Here is a 26,477-nt window from a genome sequence, read left to right as displayed (position 1 = left end):
GTAATTAAATTATGTGAATGTATGTTAGAGCTATTTCAGGGCCTGTTTCAAAATGTGTTACTGCTTTATGCATTCTCACATTCTTACAGGAATGATCCTCCAAAATGTAAAGTGCTCTTTATTCATGGTTTCATACTGCACCTTGCTGAGTTTTCACAGGTACTGAGAATGCTATTTACATATTTTTTTGTCATTAAAAAAAGGTCCGTTTTGCATGTTCTACAATAACTTATGATTATTTGAACTAAATAAGTAGCCAAATCATTTTGAAAAAATATGATAATAAAAACATTTGACAGTTCTCAAAAAATTAAACCACACCGGAAATGCACCTTCCCAAACATTGTTGTGTAGCTAGCTAACGTTAGCTTACTTGCCTTGAATGGGCTGTCATGAATGAAATTGAAGCCTTATTCCACCACCTTAGCAGGGAAACTATAAAGAAGGTAATAATGAAGTTATCTAATATGTAACGTTAATAATGCTAGCTAATGCCTGTATCTGCTTACTAGACAGTTGTAGCTGTAGCCTTCATTTACGTTCCAGTCATTGGCTGTAGCTAGTGTAGCTGGCCAGTAGTGCTAACACTGCTAGCTAACGTTTCTCAGCCTAAAGAGAGAGTAATATTTACAACAATAGCCAGCTTACTGCTGTTAGATGTCAATGGTTGCATGTACTTTTCTGGTGCACAGCCTATTAATAACGTCAACCACCACTGAGGGCTAACAATGCTAATAGCTAGCTACCATGTTGCTATGTGCTGACGCTAGCTAGCTAATTAACTATGTCGCTTGCAAGCTGCATAAGTTAAATAAAAAAATATATAATAATTTAGCAGACTCTTATCCAAAGCGAATGCATACATGTTCGTACTGGTACCCCGTGGAAGTCGAACCCACAACCCTGGCGTTGCAAGCGCCATGCTCTACCAACTGAGCCACACGAACGTGTTATGTTTAAAACTAAAGTGAGGTTCAAATAGTGTTCCTTCTGCTGTGCACACGACATTGTTGCTGGATGAGGAGGATAATATGTCGACCTCTGTTTTATGAATTTGGATTGTTGAACTGCCACTTAACAGCCACCCTCTCTCCTGTTATAGCCAGGCTATTATGTGGCCTGATAAGTCGGGCCCTGGATGCTCTCATCAGTAGTTCTGAAGATTGGACACAACAATGACATTATAAAGGACGCTAGCAAAAAGTGAGTGAGTACACAATACGCCTAATTGGTCAATGCTAGAGAAACAACAGTGGTTGTTCCGACACATTCTTTTTGGTTAGGCTAGAAACATAGGCTATTTACCCATTCATTGTGCCCATGTCCACAATTTGACCAAAGCCACTTTATATTAGCAGACACTGTCTTTTCCTTTCAGTCTTTTCCGTGCTTTCATATTCTTTCTTTTCCTACAGGGCAGCATGTCTTCAGGTCACCGGCTGCGAGATGTAGAACAACACCACCCCCTGCTGGACGGAGAGGAGGTTGCAGTGGGTTCCGCAGCAGGGGAGGTGGAGCAGGTGTGGTTCATCCAGGACGGCTGTGGCATGGTCTGTGCCTTCATCACCTGGTTCCTGGTGCTCTACGCTGACTTTGTGGTCACCTTTGTCATGCTGCTGCCTTCCAAGAGCTTCTGGTACGCTGTGGTCAACGGCGTGGTCTTCAACTGCCTGGCCGTGCTGGCTCTCACCTCGCACCTACGCACCATGCTCACCGACCCGGTGAGTGAACCAACCGCTGCAGGGTCGTGCTCATTAGGACAAAACGTAACAAAGGAGTGAAGATGCATTGTAATGTTGGGTGACTTGGAAAAGGGAGTGACTTTGAACGGAGTGCAAGACAGAGCATACAAGAAGTAAAAGAAGCAGTCAGAATGACGAAGGGTAAGTCTGAGGGCAGTCTGATGCTCCTGGGCACAGAATAGGAACAATGTGTTGTCCTATTAGCAGTGAAAGAGCTGACTTACTAGTAGTTTCCTTTAAGTTTTGAATGAGTCTGTCCAAACATGTCATTCTGACTGTGTCCAACCGTGTGTCTTGTTTACAGGGAGCTGTGCCCAAAGGAAACGCCACGAAGAAATACATGGAGAGCCTGAATCTGAAACCAGGAGAGGTCATCTATAAGTGTTCCAAATGCTACAGCATCAAACCTGAGAGAGCCCACCACTGCAGGTGAGGAGGGGACACTTCTGTTGCTTTTATGTATTATTGTTATGCTTAATAGTATCGAAAGGGTTTTCCTGGCTGAGTCACTTGGCTAGGCAAAACCCCCTATTTAGGCCTACTGTATCTTTTGGGTCCTGTTCATTAGGCAAACTTTTGAAATGGAAAACAAAAAGGAACGTTTCTTATTGCAGAAGTCCAGGTAGTCCCTCCCGGTTTCAGCCCCCCCCCCCCCCCTCCCCTCCCCGTTTGGTACCTAATGAACACGACCATGGTGTCGTTTCCCTCCCCTGTAGTATTTGTAAGCGCTGCATCCGTAAGATGGATCACCACTGTCCCTGGGTGAACAACTGTGTCGGAGAGAACAACCAGCGCTTCTTTGTCCTCTTCACTGTGAGTTCCGTCTCAGTTCCACCTTGTTGAAGGTCATGTGCACAATGGAAATACTGAAATGCATCTGTAGTACATCGGTCCAATTAATCAACGTCAATTAATCAGACTTTTTTTTAATGTTGCATCGCTGACATCCCTATTTTGTACTGTTGTGTAGTTTTGCATGGAAGCAATGCGTTTGACAGAATGATTAGTGTTTCGTCTTTAATTGTGGTGCCTTATCATAAAGGCCTGTAAACCACATTGGTGCTGCTGTGCTTCTAGCTCTGGCCAGATAGGAGAAGTATGATGATGTATTATTAGGATAGGTTGTGATTGTGTACACTGCCCGTCAATGTGCTTTTGTTGTAGCTTTATGCCTGTGTGCATTGTCAATGCACAATGAATTACTATGAATGTTTTACCATCAATACCAGGATTGGGTAATAGTTCCCTCTCTCTTTGCAGATGTATATAGCGATGATCTCCACCCATGCTCTCGCCCTGAGTGGGTACCAGTTTGTAACCTGCGTCAAGGTCCAGTGGAGTGGTGAGTATCATTATATGATTGCAGATGAGTTTTCTAAATATCCTGTTCCCTGTTAAATATAACTACTTTCACTGTAGGGTGCCCTGTTTAAAAACACCTACATTGACTCTAATGTGCCCTGTTTAAGAACACCTACATTGACTCTAATGTGCCCTGTTTAAGAACACCTACATTGACTCTAATGTGCCCTGTTGTAAAGGCACAATCTGGATTTTTTTTTTACTGAATTGTGTGTTAACAAAGTCTTTGTTAACAAAAATATACAGCTTCAAAACTATCATTTTAATCTTGTGGACTATCATTATTCGTTTCTAAAGCTCTGTCTATGAATTTGAGAGGGGTTACATTTCTCCAGCCCCATCCCTCACCTTTATAGCAATCCAATTGGCGGAACTGTCATTTTGTTGATTTTTCAAATAAATTATTATAATTTCAAATTAAGGATTGCAGCTGCAAATACAACTACATTGAGGTCAGTGTTAATGTGATTATCCTGAATGGTGTTTCTGCCCCTCCAGAGTGCAGTGACTTTTCCCCCCCGGTGACGGTGATGCTGATGATCTTCCTCTGCCTGGAGGGCCTCCTCTTCCTCACCTTCACCGCTGTCATGTTTGGCACTCAGGTCCACTCCATCTGCAACGACGAGACGGTGAGGAGGTTAATATAACACTATATGCCATTTACCAGACAGACACTGTTGTAATCCTAAGCAACTTTCTGCGCAGGGAGTGGCTACATTTTCAGTTTGATTCCTGCGGGAATTGAACCCACAACCTTAGATATACAATGTACATTAAATGTTTAAGAATTGTTTCCATGCTATACATTACATTCTCAGGTCCAATCCATCTGCAACAAGACGGCGAGGAGCCAAACTACATAGATAGAAAAATAATAGATAGACATTCAGTAGGGCAAAGGCATTACAGAACGCCATTCAACGTCGACTACTTCTATCAACAATGTAGAATGGATAAGATTCTCTATTCTGCATGATTGGGATTTGTTTCTAAATGTCCTGCGCCTCTGAACAAGCACGTGGCCATGGTAGTGAAGTCCCAGTGAGGGAAATAGGGCTTATTTACATATGAGACATCAGCCTCCTTCAGAAAACATGTTGATAATGTAAGGAAGAAGAAACCTAGTTGTGGTGACATTGATGAGACTAGTGACCAATGACGGAGGCTAATTTACCATTGTGGTTATTTGAACTCATTCGTTCTTTTTTATTGAATTCGCACCTGGTGTTGATGTTTACCCCCTCTGTGTGTGTTTTTACCACAGGAGATTGAGCGTCTGAAGAACGAGAAGCCCACGTGGGAGAGGCAGGTTCGCTGGGAGGGTATGAGGAGCGTGTTTGGGGGCAAGCCGTCACTGCTGTGGATCAACCCGTTTGCCGGGCTCCGACTGCGCCGGCTACTTGCCACACGCTCCCGGAAAGCTGGCCCCGAGTTCTCTGTCTGACCTCTCACCTTATCAGCAGTTTCCTACTGTACTGTCTGAGACAATCTGTAGAACCTGACTCAGGAGCTGGCTTTGACACCAGGGTCTTGTTCATTTCAGGCACCAAACGGAAGAAAACGGACTCAAACAGAGAAGGTCCAATAAGAAACGCAAATTTTTGTTTTCTGTTGCAAAATGTTTTCCATCGTGTGCCCTAATGAACACAACCCAGCTACAAGGAAGACTCAAGTTCTATCCAACAACATGGACAATGGTGCTTCTGAACGTCACGTCTGTATGGGTGACATGGATCAGGACTCAGACTATTGAGAGACCCATCGAAACCTGTTGAAAGATCAAATGAAGGTGCGCTGTAGTCCTTATTAAACAGACAGACTGAAACACGACATATTGCACAGTTACAGGAAAGCCTACAGGTAGGAGGATTCACTTCATCTGTTTATTTATTGACTTATTTTTAAAGACACTCGCTGTTGTGTTCTTCTCTTCCTGTCACTCTGGGGGGGGGGGGGGGGGTGAGTGAGTAAAGCCTGATTTATACCTTACCTACAGTACATGCACAATGCAAGAACCCAATTAGCTACTCAAAATGGCAATGTCGCGTACTTGTGTCGACTTACAAATTGCTGGAGTGCACACGTCTGCGTATTTTGTCTACGCAACTAGCAGGACTGCCATTTTGCATTACTAATTGTAATTCTTGCATCCTATGTATAAAATTAGGCTTAAGTGTCCCTACTTGACAGTAGCTAGCTGTACCTCTGGAAAAATTATGTACTAGAATTGGTGTTAACCACTATATATTATCCATTCATTTAAAAAAACAAAAAAAACAATTTATGAATATATTGCTGGATATATTGCTTGAGAATCATGTTGTTTTTGCCTAAATGTCGGTTTACATTCTCTGTATTGCATTTTTTTTATACCTTAAAAATACATGTTTACCGCTTGTAGGAGTTAGATGAGGTGGGGATGGAGGAGTATGAAATATGAATAATTAATGGTTGCCAGGAAAATGAGAGAAATACTAGAATCAGCAGTTTGGATTCCGCAACAACTTTTAGTAATGTGTCTGACAAATTTGCTGTGACGTGGACAAGGAACTTGTTTCATTAGCCAAAAGTTAGCATTGAACCCTTGGTCATGGTTATTTTAATGGGAAGTATGCTATGATAATTTAACTGTGCTCTGATTTAAAGGTACACTTAGCGATGCACAAAGGAAACCACAATATCAGTCCAATTTCCACAACTAACAGCGTTGAAGCTCAAGGCTAAACTTCTCTGCTGTTTTTTTCCTGTAGCTACCACGTTGTAGCATCGTGAAGAACACCCGTGGCCACACTGACTTCCTCACAAGTATTCCACTACAGTACACTCCCCTATGTATACAGGGGACTTTCCTGTCACGTTGATTGTAAGGTGTATGATTCTGAGCAAGTCTGATTAACCATTATAATTGTATCTTTTTTTATTTAACATGAAAATGTTTTGAAGACGTGATGGACTGGATAAAGGAATGTATTAGGACTGATTTTTTTTTATTTTTTATGTTCTGTATGGAGATGTTATGTACTTCTGTTTTGAAACATTTCAGTTTTTTCGCAGCTACATTTACTGTGCTCCCATTAAATCAACTTCATTTCTACCTCCTAAAATCCAGATCTATTTGTCCATATTACTGACTAGATGATAAGAGTGGGAGCCCACTATGCAGCTCTTGGAACTGGTGGATGACTTGATGTGCACAGCAAGCTGTATGTGAAGCACTGGTCCCAATTCCCTCCCTTCCCCTTGGCTGTAACCCTTTTAATGTTTGCAGATCTGTAAGGTAGAAGCAATATGGTGGAACCTTCACCTCTACACTGCTGATACCTATCCAGACTAGGCTACCTGGGGCGGCAGGTGGTTAGAGCGTTGGACTAGTAAATGAAAGGTTGCAAGATTGAATCCCCGAGCTGACAAGGTAAAAAATCTGTTGTTCTGCCCCTGAACAAGGCAGTTAACCCACTGTTCCTAAGCCATCATTGAAAATAATAATTTGTTCTTAACTGACTTGCCTAGTTAAATAAAGGTCAAATAAAAAATAACTAAAACAATTATTCAAATCTGCTAACATATAAGGGTCAGGGCTGAGGAGAAGGCCTCGAGATGGAATTAGGACCGGGTGTCTTCACACCATATGTGAAAGGACCTGGATTTTCCCATTTCTGAACTCTGCCCATCATAGGTAGTAGGGTGAAGTTGCCCTTAGATGCTGACCGTGGCCAGTTTTGCATTTCCCCCACTAATGGTTAAGATTAGGTCCTAGATCCTGATCCTAGATCTGTACCCAGGGTAAACTTCACCCCGGACCTATAGTAAAGCAAATGTACAAGTTGTAGTGAATAACGTCTTATCCCACGGGCCATATCAACATATCCACACTGGCAGACAGTGGCTAACTGCAGCTCCTCATTGCTATAAAAACTCCTCATTTCAAGAAGACCACCCATGTTATGTGGGGCATCTGTAGTAGTGCTCCTGGCTCTATTGGGTTTGGGTGATCCCTTGGCGGACCCCCCATCCTGACCTACCAGCGGACCAGGACTTGTTCTGGGGAGTGGACCAGTGTGACTTTGCCGTCGTGCTGCGTGCCTCCGGACTGGAGTGCTTCTTGGTAAGATGCTATTATGGTAAGATGTTATTCCACAGTTTAGTAGTACAATAACAGTGTGTGTGTGTGTGTGTACAGTTGAAGTTTACATACGCTTATGCTGGAGTCATTAAAACTCGTTTTTCAACCACTCCACAAATTTCTTGTTAACATACTATAGTTATGGGGGAAAGCATGGAAAATTGCTAACAAATATTCTATCAGTAACAAAGTAAAGGAAGTTTCATTTAAAATGTTACATAGAATTTATCCTGTGAAACATGTTTTGGAAAGATTCAAGCTGAATATTGAATATAACTGATTTCTGTGGAATGGAGAAGTAGACCATTTTGCATTTGTTTTTCTCCTGTATTTATAGTAGAATGTTTTGGATTGACATACAGAGTTTTGTTACAAAAAAAATAGGACCGGTTGTACAATTTAATGGTTTTGATATGATGATTTATTTCAGAAATTCTGACATAGATAAAAGATGTAGTATATTTAATTCAACTGCTAATTATACTAGGTCAATTTCATATTCACAAATGCAAATGGTCTAATTCAAAACCTAACTTTTTTCACTTTATAAATGAGTTTAAACAATATGGCACCACTTTAACTAAAATGAAAAACAAAAAGGCAATTAAAACTTGTTGTATTATTAATGAATATGATTTGTTTGTTTAGGATTCCTGGCAATGTAAATAGTTTGTATGCTTGTTTGCATGTGACTATTCCTCTTTTTTTTGTTGATATTTGTTAATAAAAAAATAAAAAATAAAGTGCCAGTTACCACAATATAACAGGGTGGACAACAACTTTGAGGATGTACAGAAAATAGTCAATATTCTTATAAAAAGTGCAGCAGTTAACATAAGACTATACATAAGATCAAATTGAATGAAGAAAATTTGGAAATATATTTTAAATGTATAATTGTATTACTAATTATTCTCGTTGAAGTTGTTTGAGCAGCACTTGGGACATTGAAAAATTGCCTCCTTCCACTGAAATAATATAGTCTAAAATGTATAAAATTTACTTTGAAGTCTGTCATTATGCTTCTATTATCATGAAGGCATACACACATAAGGATCCTTCTGAAATTTGATCCAGTGATTTATCTTGAAGGCCAAAAAATAACACTTTTAGTGATATTGACCCTTAAAAGGACAATATATATATAATATTCAGGGGGGGGGGATCTGTTAACAGGGCTTAGTCCATTGTAGTTTAAGGAGGTAGTCTACAGAGCAGTTAAAATATGATTTGCGGCACATGGTTGTCCCATATGATGGTGAACAAGGTCTGTGTGCTTATGTGTCCTCTCCTAAAGGCTTGTTGGTGTCCAAAATTGACGAAGCTACGGGTCAAATCAACTTCATAGCTGGGAAGATGGGTATATTGTTCCTCCTTTGAATGCAGGTGCACGCACATGCACAAAGTGCATGACAAATGCATTTCCCCTTTGAAATGTTGTGGGAACATGTCATTTATTTATTTTAGGTTTCTATCAAATGTGCTTCAACAACTTCCACAACCCATTTGGCAGCATGTAGGTCTTTCTCAACATTGAGTTGCACTACGAGGGTTCAGAACGCCAACAGAAGGAGAAGAAAATGGCGGAAACCCAGAAAGACCTGAATAACACTCGGTCCACCATAGAGATAATGGGTTTATTTGGGATTGACTGCATGTCTGTCTCAGACTCATTTTATTGACCGCAATCATTGAATTGAATGCACGTAACGAAACCTTCGATAAAGTGTGAAAATGGTGGTAGCCTATGTTACCAAAAAAGTAAACATGCCCAAACAAGTAAAAATATCTGTCTGTGAGATAAAGTAATATACAGCAATGTAATATAATATTAATATATATATATAATATAGTAATGTAAATAAGTGTTCATGGAAATATGAAATAAAGTTAACGTTACTCTCCAAACTACTTTTAGGAGACATCGTGTGGAGGGCTACGTCTTCCACGTTTCAACATTAGAACTTTAGCAGTATGAGGAGAAGCGCTGTCTACTACCTCTCCAACTCCAAATACTTCACCTGTTGGTCTGCGGACAGGATATGATCATGGCGGGCTACCTGCATCTCTTCTTCCTCAAGATGGTCTTTAACACCAAGCCCACTACTGAGGCACCAGAGAACTCACTGCTGACACCCTGGATTCTCTTTAACTATGCAGAGCCCTCATGCTCCCTGGTTGGGATGAATTCCATTTCAGTCAACAAGTGAACTGACATTGCATTCCATTCTGAATTGACTGAATTCAAATGGAATTGATCCCGACCCTTCTGTGAATGTTAATGGGATCTACACGCCTTATATCAATGTTGGAATGTATTAAAGTCTCACATTTGACAAAATTGTCATTACAGTGCATATATTTGGTGTAGATTTGAGTCTTTATTTCTGTGTTCTGAGTGGTCAACACATTAGTATTGGGGGAAAGGAGGACTAACCTTCTCTAGGAGAGTGACAAGGTCATATATGTCATTGGGACAGCAGCGTAGCCTAGTGGTTGGAATGTTTGGACTAGTAACTGAAAGGTTGCAAGTTCAAATCCCCGAACTGACAAGGTACAAATCTGTCGTTCTGCCTCTGAACAAGGCAGTTAAACCACAGTTCCTAGACAATCATTGAAAATAAGAATTTGTTCTTAACTGACTTGCCTAGTTAAATAAAAGTTAAGTGGCAGAACTATGCACGAGGAGAAGTGAAGATAATTCTCTCCTCATGCAAGTGTAATTAGTTCTGCCACTTTTTTTTAAACCTCAGGATGGTTTAACTGATTAGAGGCGTTTTAGAAATGACATGTTTTAGTGTCCGTTCTTACTGTTTAGAAAATGCAGCCATGTCAAGTTACAGGTATAGTACTGATGAGATTAAAGTACCAGAACAGCAATGAGTGGAGACCACTTGGTTTATTGAATCACTAGTGGCAGGACAGTGTCTTCCCACACAAGCAGAGACAAAGTATTTGTAGTCACATGGGCATTTAAACAAGGTTCCTTACAAAAGCATGCAAATGTCAAGAGCATAGACAACCCTACCTTTTAAACTAACTCTTAAGTGTCACTTTTCTGCAACAGGAAAGTTGCTGTCAATTTAACCAAACCCCAGTTAAGCATCCAAGAAACCCAATGTGAACTTGGTCTATAATGATACTACAGAGACCAAAAATAGTAGTCCACTATACTGACAAACCAAGAGAAGCATATAACCATTAAGTTGTTTATTTCTCTATAGCCTATTTACTGTCATGATTCAGGTAGATCACGTCAACACAAGAAACTACTGGATGGATATGGGGCCAAGGACAGCGTCAGCTTCCCACTGCACATCTGGGGAGAGAAGTAGAGGACCGGAATTATCATAAACATTAAATGTATTGCCAAGGTTTAAGAATGCGCAAAACAAAGTCCCTCAAGACGCACAAACATCCAATTGAATGACGATTGCACATGTCAGTTAGGCGCACAGGGTCAAGCCGCAATGCAGCGCCACTGGACGGGGAGAGCAAGGTGGGGTTAATAGCCTTCAAGGGCACAAGGATAGAAGTTCTCATGATCTGAGCACAGCAGCACTCAGGTTGCCAGATCATTTGTGTTGAGCCAGTGAATTTGAAAACTCAAATCATACCAGCGTCCATGGAAATAGCTCTGGCCCTTCTCATGGTACAGGTGGTGTCACAGCAACCACACACCTGGTCATCCCCGTCTGCAGACCTCCACCTGGGAGAAGAAAAAGCTTTAACAGTATTCAGTAGACCTGAAACTACAAAGACAAGTACAATCCTGCCAGTCCAGTAAGAAATGTCTGCTTCCATTGCAAAAATGAACACACCCATCACAGAAAAGTCACACTATACATTTACCCATTGACAAAGGAACAGGCCTTGCCCTCAGCATAAGTTGGGGAGGAAGCTGCAGTGGCCTTCAGGTGGCAGGTTAAATAGATCATGTCCATTGTTTCCTGGCTAATTTTGCTGTTCCTTCCAGGGCCAGCATACTGCTGTTTGAATATGAAGGTCTCCAGCTGGATCTGAAGCTTGTGGTCCTGTGAGCGAGGCAGGAACTGGGAACTAGAGCCCATCAACACAGCATCAACTAGACACCTGAAGAACCAGAAACAATTGGAGGACATTTCACAAGGAGGATGTGCAGTGCACACCTTCCAGTTGCTCCTTTAATAGTAACATTTGCAACTTCTATGAACCATTTCACCAGATAAAGATTACTTCTAGTCCTGGACAAAATATTATAGTCAATGGAGAACCTCAATTAAAGGTATTTGTCCAGAATTAGGCTCATCTGTTATCAGGAATCTGTTGATGGCCTTTTCCAGTAAGCTGTATGAAACTGGTTGTACATAGTCATAGTTTGTTGGGTGTGCACACCAGGATTGGGGGGAGGGGGTCAATTATTTTCAGTGAACTGAGGACAATTCTCTTCAATACTTTGAGAAATGTGGAATTTCAGTTTATATTTAGGAATCAGTCCTATCCAGTGCATTACACTAACGTAGCTAAAGTGACAGTCCCCAAGCAGAAACCTCAATATAGCTTCTCAGCTAAATCAGTGCTAGTAAGACAAGAACAAAAGTACAGTGTAAGTTTAATTCCTGAATTGAAATGGATCCCAAACCTGGTACGCGCCACCTTTGAACAGTGCCCTCGCCGACTCACCCGTCATTCTCAATGAAGGAGTATCTGGGCTTTGAGTTAATGTCAGGCACCAGAGTGGCAACACAGCTTTCAACAAAGACCCGCAGAGGCATATGGTGGTACTCCAGGACAGAGGCTTCCATGCGAATCAGGTCACCTAGGAAGTACTGACTGGAGGGCCTCTCAATCTGCCAGTCGTCTAAAAGCAACAAAAATAAGTGAAATTTAATAGCGTCTTGACAAAGACACCAGGTCACCTAGGAACAAAAAAATATAGAGCTTACATTACAATGTTACATAACCTCATGTCAGTCATTTCAGGGCTGCGAGATGTGTGTAGCCTTCACCGGGACCAGCAAGTGTCAACCCAACACCTTAGCCATTACACCAAGAGAACCAAACCTCTTCGTGAGGTTGCTAGGTGTTGGTTGAGGGTGCAACCATACAGACACTAATAATAATTAACAGACATGGAACTACCCACCAGTCATGAGCTTGAGAGAAAAGTAGAGTTGCGCCTCAACTAATTTAGAGTCTGCAAAGAGGGTCCAGGTAGGCTTCAAGGCATTGCTGCTCACATTGAGTTTCCTGCAATGGGAGAAATGGACATTAGTCACTGCAAAATTAACTCAAGTCCTGAGTGAAGTCGGCCTACTTCTGATAAATCAATGTCCATGCACCACAAGTCATCCGTTTGGAGAATTCTCACCTCTTGTAGTGGCACTCAATGCCTACAACAGCCTCAGTGGTCCTTACAACAGGGGTGTCACCAATATGGCTTGGTTTGTAGAGCAGGTGGAAGGTATAGATGAAGGCATCCTCTAGCATCTGAGAAGTGGTAACAAAAAACAAGTGTTTAAAGCAGTTGCTTTAAATGACTCCCCATTTCACTTCAAATCATGTTTTATTTGTCACATGCTTTGTAAACGTGTGGACCAAATGAAACACTTAATGTAAAAGAATAAAGTCCAAGACTAGGCGTCCAGGAAACCAGTCCTTAGATTGAAAATATTTGAACTGGACATTAAGATTTGAACAAAGGCTACCTTCAGTGTGCTGCCACATCCCTGCAGCTCCGACTCGAAGATCAGCCTTTGGGCTTTGACATCCTCCCCAGCTGCAGCACAGCCCCCCAGGGTGAGATCAGCCGGCTGGATGAGTTGGCCGATACCAAACAGATCCTGCTTGACCTCCACCTGGACCAGATTCTCCCCGCATTTGACCTGCACCGTGTTGGCAGGGACAGGTTGCTTCAGCTCAAAATTCTTCACTTCAGGCTTGGCCTCCAGCACTGGATTATGAGGAAAGGTCCAGGTCAGCGGGGTTTCAAAGACTTGTTTTGACTGGAACACTGAATCCTGCTTCCTGGGTTGCAGCACTGCAGACTTTTGGAAAGCCCTGGGCTTCAGAGCTGCATGAGCCCAAGGAGTTGACAACACAGCATCCCAGAAACATACAAACGCAGCAACCACTGCCAAAAGCTTAATTAGCACCTGCTTTGATCCCATGGCTGCAAATACCAAATGCTGAATTCACAACATCTCCTTGGTGTCTAGGAAGAACTGTTTTAAGTCATCTGGTTGAACGTGAGCCCGCCCCTTCATTAATTAGTCTAATCAACCTCAAGACTGTGCTCATTAAAAGGCCCTGTAGAATCCTTAAGAAACGCATCCTTCCCATAGAGCAGGGGTGGGAAACTCCAGTCCTCGGGGGCCTGATTGGTGTCACACTTTTTCTCCATCCCTAGCAAACACAGCTGATTAATCAAATTGCATTCTAAACTGAAGATGATGATTAGGTGATTATTGGAGATGTGTTAGCTGGAGCTGGGGCAAAACTGTGACACCAATCAGGCCCTCAAGGACTGGAATTAACCACCCTTGCCATAGAGAATGATAGAGGCCTCTTGTGGCCTAAAGGCCATGTCAGCATGGCCAGCGCCATTGAGGGCTTCCACCATTTTAATGTAGTCAACTGGGTGGGGACTTCAACTTCATTGGCTGATCATCAGGAGGGATCAACCAATCGTGAAGAAGAAAATCACTACTTCAAAATGGCGATTGACTCAATGGGGTGTGTTCAGTTTACCTCAACATTTGCTATGTTGAGTGACAGTTTGTACTGAAAGACTCAGTTTGTTGCTAAGTTGCGTGACAGCACTGAAAGACACTTTTTCCCAAAACGGTGCACACCGTTCTTGAACATCTTTTGAGGTACATTTGCGCCCGTTTGGTAGGTGTGGTGAGGTGGGGCCTGATCGATGTGGGTGTGACCATCTTACCTAGGCTACATCATTTTCTGTTTTTGTCTGTCAAAAGTACAACTTATGTCAACTACTGTCGGACGGGTTGAATAAGTGAAGGGACGGACCATTAGTGTGTGTTTTGGAAGACAATTCATGCTTTCAAGACAACTGGGAACTAAAAACAAATGTGGTCAAATCATGACGTCAGTGATCTTTAGGTCAGAAAGTCAGAGTTCTAGAAAGATACTAGAGTTTCCGACTTGGAATCACTTCTTCTTCTGTTTAACGGCGGTTGACATCCAATATGTTTCATTACCACCCCCAACTGAACTATAGTATACAGTCGTGGCCAAAAGTTTGGAGAATGACACAAATATAAATTTTCACAAAGTTTGCTGCTTCAGTGTCTTTAGATATTTTTGTCAGATGTTACTATGGAATACTGAAATATAATTACAAGCATTTCATAAGTGTCAAAGGCTTTTATTGACAATTACATTAAGTGGATGCAAAGAGTCAATATTTGCAGTGTTGACCCTTCTTTTTCAAGACCTCTGCAATCCGCCCTGGCATGCTGTCAATTAACTTCTGGGCCACATCCTGACTGATGGCAGCCCATTCTTGCATAATCAATGCTTGGAGTTTGTCAGAATTTGTGTGTTTTTGCTTGTCCCACCGCCTCTTGAGGATTGACCACAAGTTCTCAATAGGATTAAGGTATGCGGAGTTTCCTGGTCATGGACCCAAAATATTAATGTTTTGTTCCCCGAGCCACTTAGTTATCACTTTTGCCTTATGGCAAGGTGCTCCATAATGCTGGAAAAGGCATTGTTCGTCACCAAACTGTTCCTGGATGGTTGGGAGAAGTTGCTCTCGGAGGATGTGTTGGTACCATTCTTTAGTCATGGCTGTGTTCTTAGGCAAAGTTGTGAGTGAGCCCACTCCCTTGGCTGAGAAGCAACCCCACACATGAATGGTGTCAGGATACTTTACTGTTGGCATGACACAGGACTGATGGTGCTCACCTTGTCTTCTCCGGACACGCTTTTTTCCGAATGCCCCAAACAATCGGAAAGGGGATTCATCAGAGAACATTACTTTACCCCAGTCCTCAGCAGTCCAATCCCTGTACCTTTTTCAGAATATCAGTCTGTCCCTGATGTTTCACCAGGAGAGAAGTGGCTTCTTTGCTGCCCTTCTTGACACCAGGCCATCCTCCAAAAGTCTTCGCCTCATTATGCGTGCAGATGCACTCACACCTGCCTGCTGCCATTCCTGTACTGGTGGTGCCCCGATCCCGTAGCTGAATCAACTTTAGGAGACAGTCCTGGCGCTTACTGGACTTTCTTGGGCGCCCTGAAGCCTTCTTCACAGCAATTGAACCGCTCTCCTTGAAGTTCTTGATGATCTGATAAATGGTTGATTTTAGGTGCAATCTTACTGGCAGCAATATCCTTGCCTGTGAAGCCCATTTTGTGCAAAGCAATGATGACGGCACGTGTTTCCTTGCAGGTAACCATGGTTGACAGAGGAAGAACAATGATTCCAAGCACCACCCTCATTTTGAAGCTTCCAGTCTGTTATTCGAACTCAATAAGCATGACAGAGTGTTCTCCAGCCTTGTCCTCGTCAACACTCACACCTGTGTTAACGAGAGAATCACTGACATGATGTCAGCTGGTCCTTTTGTGGCAGGGCCGAAATGCAATTAATTGCAATTCATCTGATCACTCTTCATAACATTCTGGAGTATATGCAAATTGCCATCATACAAACTGAGGCAGCAGACTTTGTGAAAATTCACATTTGTGTCATTCTCAAAACTTTTGGCCACGACTGTAGATACATTACACTTTGTGATGCAAAATGAGAAAGGGGAACCATGAACATTTTTAAATAAATACAATTTAAATACACATATTTGAAGTACAATACCAACTAACCCTATATTCATTAAAACCCATCACTTTATACCACTACTTTAACCCTATCTAACCTTGCACCATGCCAACGGCCTGGGAGGAAGGACACCACCACTCAACAAACGCTGTAACTCTTCTGAAGTCAAATCTCGTACACCCAAGTACTTCAGTTCATATAATGAAATCAACCAGTTGATATAAACGCATTAGGCCCTAATCTATGGATTTCACAACTGGGAATACGAATATATATCTGTTGGTCACAGAGACCTTAAAAAAAAGGAAGGGGTGTGGATCAGAAAACCAGTCAGTATCTGGTGTGACCATCATTTGCCTCATGCAGTGCGACACATCTCCTTTGCATAGAGTTGATCAGGCTGTTGATTGTTGCCTATGGAATGTTGTCCCACTCAATGTCTGTGCAAATTTGCTGTATATTGGAGGTAACTGGAATACGCTGTTTTACACATTGTACTCAGAGCACCCCCCCCCCTCCCTCCCTCCTTCTCTCTCCCTCCCTCTCCCTCTCTCTCCCCCCTCTCTCTCTCTCTCTGGTTAAAGTACAAAAGGGAAAATAAATAAGCATAAATATGGTTTCTGGCTGACCTTTTCTTGTGGCAACAGGTCACAAATCTTGCTGATGTGATGGTACACTGTGATATTTCACCCAGTAGATATGGGAGTTTAACAAAATCGGGTTTGTTTTCAAATTCTTTGTGGATCTGTGCTTCTACACCTGCATTACTAGCTGTTTGGGGTTTTAGGCTGGGTGTCTGTACAGCACTTCGAGATATTAGCTGATGTACGAAGGGCTATATAAAATAAAATTGAATTGAATTGAATTGAATCTGTGTAATCTGAGGGAAATATGTGTCTCTGATATGGTCATACATTGGACAGGAGGTTAGGAAGTGAAGCTCAGTTTCCACCTCATTTTGTGGGCAGTGTGCACATAGCCTGTCTTCTCTGGAGAGCCAGGTCTGCCAACGGTGGCCTTTCTCAATAGCAAGGCTATGCTCACTGAGTCTGTACATAGTCAAAGCTTTCTGTAAATTTGGGTCAGTCACAGTGGTCAGGTATTCTGCCACTGTGTACTCTCGGTTTAGGGCCAAATAGCATTCTAGTTTGCTCTGTTTTTTGTTAATTCTTTCCAATGTGTCAAGTAATTATCATTTTTTTTTCTCATGATTTGGTTGGGTCTAATTGGGTTTCTGTCCTGGGGCTCTGTGGGGTGTGTTTGTGAACAGATCCCCAGGACCAGCTTGCTTAGAGGACTCTTCTCCAGATTAATCTCTCTGTAGGTGATGGCTTTGTTATGGAAGTTTGGGAACCGCTTCCTTGTAGGTGGTTGTAGAATTTAACCGCTCTTTTCTGGATTTTGATAATTAGCGGGTATCAGCCTAATTCTGCTCTGCATGCATTATTTGGTGTTCTAAATTCAGCAAAAAAAGAAATGTCCTCTCTGTCACGAGGAATGACGCTGGAGAGACGAAGCAGGTACGGGGAGTAAACATTTAATAAATGACAGACATATAACGAGACAGGCCCAGCGTCAGCAAACAGAAACTAAGACAAGAAACAATCAATGCAGCAGCAGGGAACAGAGCTGGGTAACTGACAAATATAGGGGAGGAAATTAACATGTGATAAGTGAGTCCAGGTGAGTCCAATAACGCTGATGCGAGTGACGAGGGAAGGCAGGTGTGCGTGATGGATGGCAGGAGTGTGTGATGCACGGTAATCTGGTGCCCTCAAGCACCAGGGGAAGGGAAGAGCGGGAGCAGACGTGACAGTACCCCTCCCTCTTGGGACGCCAAACGGCGTCCCACCTGGGCGAACCGGCCGAGACATGGGCGCTGGGCAAGCCGGTTGGGGCGTGAAAACCCGACGAACCGGCAGCAGCGTGAGAGCCTGGCGAGCCGGCCGAGGCATGGGATCCTGACGATCCGGCTGAGGCAAGATGCCTGTCGATCCCGCTAAGGAAGCCCGAAGATCCAGCGGAGCGTGACGTGGGATGGAAACCTGCCGAGCCAACCGAGGCAACGAAACCTCTCGAGCTAGCCAGGGCGTGAAAGCCCGACGGGCTGGCTGAGGTACCCCCGGTTCCATCGGCGGTGGAATCCACCCCGATGTCACAAACAAAACAAACAAAACACTCCTGGACCGGTTGGGCGCACAAAAGCTGACGATCCGGCTGAGGCCCGACATGGGATGGGCACCCTCCGAGCCAACCGGGGCAAGGAAACCTCTCGAACCAGCTAGGGCGTGGAAGCCCGACAAGCTGGCTAGGCATCCCCAGTTCCATCGATGGCAACCCAGAGCCGCTGCCACCATTACAACTGGAACGCCAGTACTCCCCGATGCTTCGTATGTTAGGCTGCTGCATTGATTGTTTCTTGTCTTAGTTTCTGTTTGCTGACGCTGGGCCTGTCTCGTTATATGTCATTTATTAAATGTTTACTCCCCGTACCTGCTTCGTCTCTCCAGCGTCATTCCGCGTGACACTCTCACTTTCAACTGCGTTTATTTTCAGCAAATTAACATGTGTAAATATTTGTATGACCATAACTAGATTCAACAACTGAGACAAACTACAGCGTTGAGATTGCCTGCAATGACAACAAGCTCCGATGATGCTGTGACACACTGCCCCAGACCATGACGGACCCTCCACCTCCAAATTGATCCCACTCCAGAGTACAGACCTCAGTGTAATGCTCATTCCTTCGACGATAAATGCGAATCCGAACATCACCCCTGGTGAGACAAAACAGCGACTCGTCAGTGATGAGCACTTTTTGGCAGTCCTGTCTGGTCCAGCGACGGTGGGTTTGTGCCCATAGGCGGCGTTGTTGCCGTTGATGTCTGGTGAGGACCTGCCTTACAACAGGCCTACAAGCCCTCAGTCCAGCCTCTCTCAGCCTATTGTGGACAGTCTGAGCACTGATGGAGAGATTGTGCATTCCTGGTGTAACTCGGGCAGTTGTTGTTGCCATTCTGTACCTGTCCCGCAGGTGTGATGTTCGGATGTACCGATCCTGTGCAGGTGTTGTTACATGTGGTCTGCCGCTGCGAGGACGATCATCTGTCTGTCCTGTCTCCCTGTAGCACTGTCTTAGGCGTCTCACAGTACGGACATTGCAATTTATTGCCCTGGCCACATCTGCAGTCCTCATGCCTCCTTGCAGCATGCCTAAGGCACGTTCACATAGATGAGCAAGGACCCTAGGCATCTTTCTTTTGGTGTTTTTCAGAGTCAGTAGAAAGGCCTCTTTAGTGTCCTAAGTTTTCATAACTGCGATCTTAATTGCCTACCGTCTGTAAGCTGTTAGTGTCTTAACGACCGTTCCACAGGTGCATGTTCATAAATGATTTATGGTTCATTGAACAACCATGAGAAACAGTGTTTAAACCCTTTACAATGAAGATCTGTGAAGTTCTGTGAAAAGTGGACGTTTCTTTTTTTGCTGAGTTTACATTGTACACAGAGGATATTTTTGCAGAATTCTGCATGCAGAGTCTTAATTTGGTCTTTGTCCCATTTTATGAATTCTTAGTTGGTGAGCGGACCTCAGACCTCACAACCATAAAGGGCAATGTGTTCTATAACTGATTCAAGTATTTTTGGCCAGATCCTAATTGGTCGAATTGTATGTTCCTTTTGATGGCATAAAATGCCCTTCTTGCCTTGTCTCTCAGATCGTTCACAGCTTTGTGGAAGTTACCTGTGATGTTTAGACCAAGGTATGTATCGTTTTTTTGTGTGCTCAAGGGCAACGGTGTCTAGGTGGAATTTGTATTTGTGGCCCAGGCGACTAGACCTTTTTTGGAACACCATTATTTTGGTCTTACTGAGATTTACTGTCAGGGCCCAGGTCTGGCAGAATCTGTGCAGAAGATCTAGATGCTGCTGTAGTAGGCCCTCCTTGGTTGGTGACAGAAGCACCAGATCATCAGCAAACAGTAGACATTTGACTTCAGATTCTAGTCGGGTGAGGCCCGGGTGCTGCGGACTTTTCTAGTGTCCTCGCCAATTCGTTGATATATATGTTGAAGAGGGTGGGGCTTAAGCTACATCCCTGTCTCACCCCACAGCCCTGTGGGAATAAATGTGTGTGTTTTTTTGCCTATTTTAACCGCACACTTGTTGTTTGCGTACATGGATTTTATAATATCGTATGTTTTTCCCCCAACACCACTTTCCATCAATTTGTATAGCAGACCCTCATGCCAAATTGAGTCGAAGGCTTTTTTGAAATCAACAAAGCATGAGAAGACTTTGCCTTTGTTTTGGTTTGTTTGTTTGTTTGTTTGTCAATTAGGGTGTGAGGGGGGAAAATACATGGTCTGTCATACAATCATTTGGAAAAAAGCCAATTTGACATTTGCTCAGTACATTTTTTTCACTGAGGAAATGTATGAGTCTGCTGTTAATGATAATGCAGAGGACTTTCCCAAGGTTGCTGTTGACATATATCCCACGGTAGTTATTGGGGTCAAATTTGTCTCCACTTTTGTGGATTGGGGTGATCAGTCCTTGGTTCCAAATATTGGGGAACATGCCAGAGCTAAGAATGATGTTAAAGAGTTTTAGTATAGCCAATTGGAATTTGTTGTCTGTATATTTGATCATTTCATTGAGGATACCATCAACACCACAGGCCTTTTGGGGTCTCTCTCTCTCTCTCTCTCTCTCTCTGTCTTCCCCCTCCCTCTCTTTCCTCTCCCCCCTCCCTCTCTCTACCCCCTCTCTTGCTCTCTCTCCCTCCCCCCCTCTCTCTGTCTCTTCCCCCCTCTCTCCCTCTCTCTCTTCGCCCCTCCTCCATCTCTCTCCCCCCCCCCCTCCCTCTCTCCCCCCCCTCCCTCCCTCTCTCCCCCCTCTCTCCCCCCCCCTCCCTCTCTCCCCCCCCTCCCTCTCTCTTCCCCCCCTCTCTGTCTCTTCCCCACTCCCTCGCTCTCTCTTCCCCCTCCCTCTCTTCCACCCCTCCTCCCTCTCTCGCTCTTCCCCCCTCCTCCCTCTCTCGCTCTTCCCCCCCTCTCTCTCTTCCCCTCCCCCTCTCTCTCCATCCCTCCCTCTCTTCCCCACTCCCTCTCTTCCCCTCCATCTCTTCCCTTCCTTTCTCTCCCCTCCTCCCCTTATCACACTTTGGGAAAATCTCAATAGTGTCCTCGTATCCTCTCTCCTTCTCAAAACTCATTGGAGGAGAAGGTCAGAGGGGAGGAACCTCTGGCTTTCTCGTCCAATGGGTTTTGAGAAGGAGGCGTGGAGAGAGGATGCAAGGAGAAGGCAATTGAAATTCTCCCAAAAATAGGCTGCCTCTGCCTCGACAACACATTCAAAAACGGGCTGACACTAGGCTGCCGACCGTGGACGGAGAACAGAAGAGCACATTTCATCCCAAATATAATACGAGGAGTTCGTTTGAAACGTGAATAAGATTCTAACGTTTGTTCTCACTTGACCTGCGTAGGCTACACTATGGAGATCCAGAGCGTGGAATAGAGACGGACGGAGTAGCCTACCACATCTAAACCGATGATGAGCGGGGTTACCTCTGCCACAGGCTCGGCTTCGTGCCGCTTCGCTCAGTACTTCGTGGTGTGTGGATTGGATACGGAGACTGGTCTAGAACCCGAAGAATTAGCTGGTAAATATTGTTTTTCGATAGCCTATTATAATATAGACTAATCATTTAAAAAATAACGTTAACTCCCGAATTTGCCAACGCAATTGAAGGTGAAATCACCAAGAGGTCTTCAATCAATTGATTTATCAAAGTGACTGGGCGACCGTCCGAGGTTTTTATTTTATTTTATCGAGCCCAGTCAGGTGAGAAGTGCAATGGTGCCTATCCATCCAGGTTCGGTGAGACGTCAGGAAAACAGCTGAGACCGTGACGGTCAGCTGGGAGTGTTTATTGTCGTGACAGTCACAGCTGAGCAGATCTAGAAATCCCTTAAAATTGCCTTCTCAATCAATTCATATTTAACACAATGCAGTTTTGACTGATGGGTAACTCCAGTCCTCGGGTCCGGAGTATTGTCATGCTCTCCATTCCTAACAAACACAGCTGAGAATTATACACTGAAGATCATGATTAGTTGATTATTGGAGTCGGGGTGTGTTTACTGGGGCCATGCCCGTGAGAACTGGAGCTTCCATCCCTGGCCTATATATATCCATGATTACAGCATCATTTGTGTTTTTATTGTCATTATAAAGTCTGCTGAACACTACCCACATCACTGCCTGGGGGATGGGGTTGTGTAGTTATTAGAGGAGAACGGCTGATACCAACCATGTAGGCCAGGGTATTCTGGACTGGTGTCAGCTTCCCCATCCCTAGCAAAGATGGCTTTTTAAATATTTGAACTAATTGCATTTTAAACTGAAGATCATTAGATTATTGGAGTAGGGTCTATTAGCTGGGGTGAAAGTGACACCAGTCAGGACTGAAGTTGGCCTAGGAGGTCCAGAGCCTGCTGGTTTTCTGTTCTACCTGGTAACTGAAGAAAACTATTTGAAAAGAAGTGAGATTAACTTGTACTATCCCCAATTTTGTTTTCTCCTGTTGCTCAACATAAAAAAAACAAACATTTTGTGCCATAATCAATGAACATGACCCAGGCTAGTAGCACTCAAGTGCACCACAGGATGAGACGGGGAGGAATCATCAGGGGAGGAATCATCAGGGGAGGAGATTAACAGGATGAGACAGGGAGGAATCATCAGGGGAGGAGATGACAGGGAGGAATCATCATCAGGGGAGGAGATAACAGGATGGGACAGGGAGGCGGATGTTGGTCTGTGAGACTGTAATCATCAGGGGAGGAGATGACTGGGAGGTGGATGGTGGTCTGTGAGACTGGAATCATCAGGGGAGGAGATAACAGGATAGGACAGGGAGGCGGATGTTGGTCTGTGAGACTGGAATCATCAGGGGAGGAGATAACAGGATGGGACAGGGAGGCGGATGTTGGTCTGTGAGACTGGAATCATCAGGGGAGGAGATGACTGGGAGGTGGATGGTGGTCTGTGAGGCTGGAATCATCAGGGGAGGAGATGACTGGATGGTGGTCTGTGAGGCTGGAATCATCAGGGGAGGGGCTGGGAGGTGGATGGTGGTCTGTGAGACTGGAATCATCAGGGGAGGAGATGGGCTGGGGCAGAGGCGCCAATCCATCACCTTAGACCTCACAAGTTCAGATAGTACAAGTTCATTTTACTCCTTTTCAGATTCTTCTGTTTCGTGCCTGTAGGGAACTGGTATACCCATTAAGGCTGGGACGATGCCAGTATGGCGTTACTCGTTAGTATCGTGGCAAGGAGACAAAACACAAAGCGGATTTAACTTCTTTAGGGAAACAGCCCTGATGTTGTTAACATCATTACCATTATGTCACATTGATTAATTTTCCATGCTACACTACACTATTTTACATACAGCAGGTTTTTAAAGGACCAAATAGTTTAGTCTGCTTTGTTTTAATTTTTGCCATGGAAAAAGTATTGCGATACTGGTATCGTCACCGCCCTGAGTAGTGAACACCGCCCTGAGTAGCTGCCAGTCTGTTTCTTCTGTAGCCAACTCCTTTGTGGTTGTCGGACTTCTGGTCAGGTCTCCTGGATGCAGTGGTGGAGGGAGTCAGATTGCCATGGTGACCATGACAGTCAACCACAGTGCTGCTGCGGTTGTGCCTGAAACCTGAGGGGGGAAGTGGTCACTTCCAGAGCTATATGGCTAGACTCTTTCATGATATTATCTTTAAGAGAAAAGACGGCGAAGATGAATCTCTAAAGCAGTGGGTGGCCTTCCTATCGGCTCTGACCAGAATATCGGCAGTCATATTTTTCTGTTAAATCTTCTTTTTCTTTTAAATGTTGAATCGCCACCATTTGTTCTCCCCCAGCAGTTGATCGTTAGGTAATCAGTCACCCACTGCTTTTAGAAAATCGTCTTCACGGTGTAGCTTTCTTGAATCCTCCTTTATCATTCCAAATATGAGATTGTTTATCTATGTATGTATGTACAGTTGAAGTCGGAGGTTTACATACACCTTAGCCAAATACATTTAAACTCAGTTTTTCACAATTCCTGACATTTTAATCCTAGTAAAAATTCCCTGTCTTAGGTCAGTTAGGATCACCACTTTATTTTAAGAATATGAAATGTCAGAATAGTATTAGTGATTCATTTCAGCTTTTATTTCTTTCATCACATTCCCAGTGGGTCAGAAGTTTACAGACACTCAATTAGTATTTGGTAGCCTTGCCTTTAAATTGTTTAACTTGGGTCAAACGTTTTGGGTAGCCTTCCACACGCTTCCCACAATAAGTTGGGTGAATTTTGGCCCATTCCTAATGAAAGCTGGTGTAACTGGTTTGTAGGCCTCCTTGCTCGCACAAGCTTTTTCAGTTCAGCCCACAAATTTTCTATACGATTGAGGTCAGGGCTTTGTGATGGCCACTCCAATACCTTAACTTTGTTGTCCTTAAGCCATTTTGCCACAACGTTGGAAGTATGCTTGTGGTCGTTGTCCATTTGGAAGACCCATTTGCAATCAAGCTTTAACTTCCTGACTGATGTCTTGAGATGTTGCTTCAATATATCCACATAATTTTCCTTCCTCATAATGCCATCTACTTTCCAGTCCCTCCTGCAGCAAAGCACCCCCACAACATGATGCTGCCACCCCCGTGCTTCACGGTTGGGATGGTGTTCTTCAGTTTGCAAGCCTCCCCCTTTTTCCTTCAAACATAACGATGGTCATTATGGCCAAACAGTTCTATATTTCTTTCATCAGACCAGAGGACATTTCTCCAAAAAGTACAATCTTTGTCCCCATGTGCAGTTGCAAACCCTAGTCTGGCTTTTTTATGGGGATTTTGGAGCAGTGGCTTCTTCCTTGCTGAGCGGCCTTTCAGGTTATGTTGTTATAGGACTCGTTTTACTGTGGATATAGATACTTTCGTACCTGTTTCCTCCAGCATATTCACAAGGTCCTTTGCTGTTGTTCTAGGATTGATTTGCACTTTTTGCACCAAAGTACGTTCATCTCTAGGAGACAGAACGCGTCTCCTTCCTGAGCGGTATAACGGCTGCGTGGTCCCATGGTGTTTATACTTGCCTACCATTGTTTGTACAGATGAACGTGGTACCTTCAGGTGTTTGGAAATTGCTCCCAAGGATGAACCAGACTTGTGGAGGTCTTTTTTTTCTGAGGTCTTGGCTGATTTCTTTTTATTTTCCCATGATGTCAAGCAAAGAGGCACTGAGTTTGAAGGTAGGCCTTGAAATACATCCACAGGTACACCTCCAATTGACTCAAATTATGTCAATTAGCCTATCAGAAGCTTCTAAAGCCATGACATCATTTTATGGAATTTTCCAAGCTGTTTAAAGGCACAGTCAACTTAGTTTATGTAATCTTCTGACCCACTGGAATTGTGATACAGTGAAATAATTTGTCTGTAAAGAATTGTTGGGAAAATTACTTCTCATGCACAAAGTAGATGTCCTAACTGATTTGCCAAAACTATAGTTTGTTAACAAGCAATTTGTGGAGTGGTTGAAAAACGAGTTTCAATGTCTCCAACCTTAGTGTATGTATAGAATAGATGTTCCTCTTTACATCCCTCAGGTTGTTGACACCAACAGGATTAAAAGGGAGGGGGCTGGGAGAGAATCTCTGTGGTGTGTAAATGGTATTTTGCAAGCTCTGGTATACGGGACTTAATATGGAGAATCCAAAGTGAGGAAGAGGCAAGGAATGCGTTATTCAGAATAGAACAATCTGCACCATCTTGTCAAATTCACAGAACACACAGTCACACCCTGTATTCTTTGTGGAGGTGGGTGAGAAGGACAGGACAGGGGACTGAGCATCCAAGGCAGAATATCCTCTGTAGAATAGGTCTCCAGGGAACATGGTGGGGTGGTAACCGGACACATTTAACCCCCCAAGACTGTCGTCATACATCCTATCTAGCCTGGTGTTTGTGTCAGGATGTGAAAAACCCTACCCTTACACCCCCTCACATTCACAACACCCCCTGCTGAGGATCACCTTATCAGGTTTGGCAGTGAATAGGAAAGCACGGAGGGGGGTTGCTGGTGCTAGTGGATCTGGCCTTCACCTGTCTGCTTATGTAACATCAGGTCATACTAATCTCTGCTGCAGCAAGGCAACACTGCCTTTCATGGATTTGTGTGTGTCGGTAGATAAATGTGTTGCTTTGAGGGGTGTGTGTGTCTGCATATCTGTCGATGGTGAATGTTTTTTTGAGAGACGTTTTATTTTCATGTGTGTTTGTAATTGGAGAGTGACTTATAAAGAAACAATCTGCTCTTGTTGGCCCCTCAATAGATGCCTCTGTTTCTGCAGCCCTAATCACATTTCACATGATGTTCCCGGCTGGAATGCCAGGTCGCCATGGTTTC

The 26,477-nt window shown here is 43.7% G+C and overlaps 3 protein-coding genes and 1 pseudogene across 5 annotated transcripts in view; 3 read left to right on the top strand and 1 right to left on the bottom strand.

Annotated features, from left to right (window-relative positions):
• Positions 1-325: 325 nt before the first annotated feature.
• LOC139578154 (palmitoyltransferase ZDHHC7-like) lies at positions 326-6,208 on the top strand. Of its 3 annotated transcripts, none has more exons than XM_071405407.1 (8): positions 326-446; positions 1,103-1,203; positions 1,416-1,721; positions 2,047-2,171; positions 2,459-2,555; positions 3,003-3,084; positions 3,603-3,733; positions 4,369-6,208. In XM_071405407.1, exons 3-8 carry the CDS (start codon positions 1,422-1,424, stop codon positions 4,546-4,548), a joined length of 915 nt encoding a protein of 304 aa, XP_071261508.1. In that variant the 5' UTR covers positions 326-446; positions 1,103-1,203; positions 1,416-1,421; the 3' UTR covers positions 4,549-6,208. The 3 variants fall into 3 exon arrangements, with proteins under 3 accessions (XP_071261508.1, XP_071261509.1, XP_071261510.1); XM_071405408.1 differs by having other exon boundaries at positions 1,103-1,207; XM_071405409.1 differs by having other exon boundaries at positions 3,603-3,741; positions 4,369-4,526.
• A 2,258-nt stretch (positions 6,209-8,466) lies between these two features.
• LOC139577974 (transmembrane emp24 domain-containing protein 6-like) lies at positions 8,467-9,437 on the top strand (annotated as a pseudogene).
• Positions 9,438-10,107: 670 nt separating this feature from the next.
• On the bottom strand, positions 10,108-13,417 carry LOC139577523 (zona pellucida sperm-binding protein 3-like). The gene is made up of 7 exons (XM_071404566.1): positions 12,915-13,417; positions 12,578-12,696; positions 12,353-12,456; positions 11,890-12,067; positions 11,080-11,319; positions 10,845-10,936; positions 10,108-10,546 (listed from the first exon to the last, which is right to left on the bottom strand). Exons 1-7 carry the CDS (start codon positions 13,374-13,376, stop codon positions 10,497-10,499), a joined length of 1,245 nt encoding a protein of 414 aa, XP_071260667.1. The 5' UTR covers positions 13,377-13,417; the 3' UTR covers positions 10,108-10,496.
• Positions 13,418-21,246: 7,829 nt separating this feature from the next.
• The window catches only part of LOC139578152 (DENN domain-containing protein 5B-like), a 40,243-nt gene continuing 35,012 nt past the window's right edge, over positions 21,247-26,477 (top strand). The window contains exon 1 of the mRNA XM_071405405.1: positions 21,247-21,683. Coding sequence (XP_071261506.1) covers positions 21,572-21,683 — 112 coding nt within the window. The 5' untranslated portion in view covers positions 21,247-21,571. The remainder of the gene's footprint in view (positions 21,684-26,477) is intronic.

The sequence above is a fragment of the Salvelinus alpinus genome, chromosome 6 (assembly GCF_045679555.1).
Source record: "Salvelinus alpinus chromosome 6, SLU_Salpinus.1, whole genome shotgun sequence".
Taxonomy (NCBI): Eukaryota; Metazoa; Chordata; class Actinopteri; order Salmoniformes; family Salmonidae; genus Salvelinus; species Salvelinus alpinus.
The sequence above is the reverse complement of the archived record's forward strand: the minus strand, read 5'-3'. Positions and strand labels throughout refer to the sequence as shown.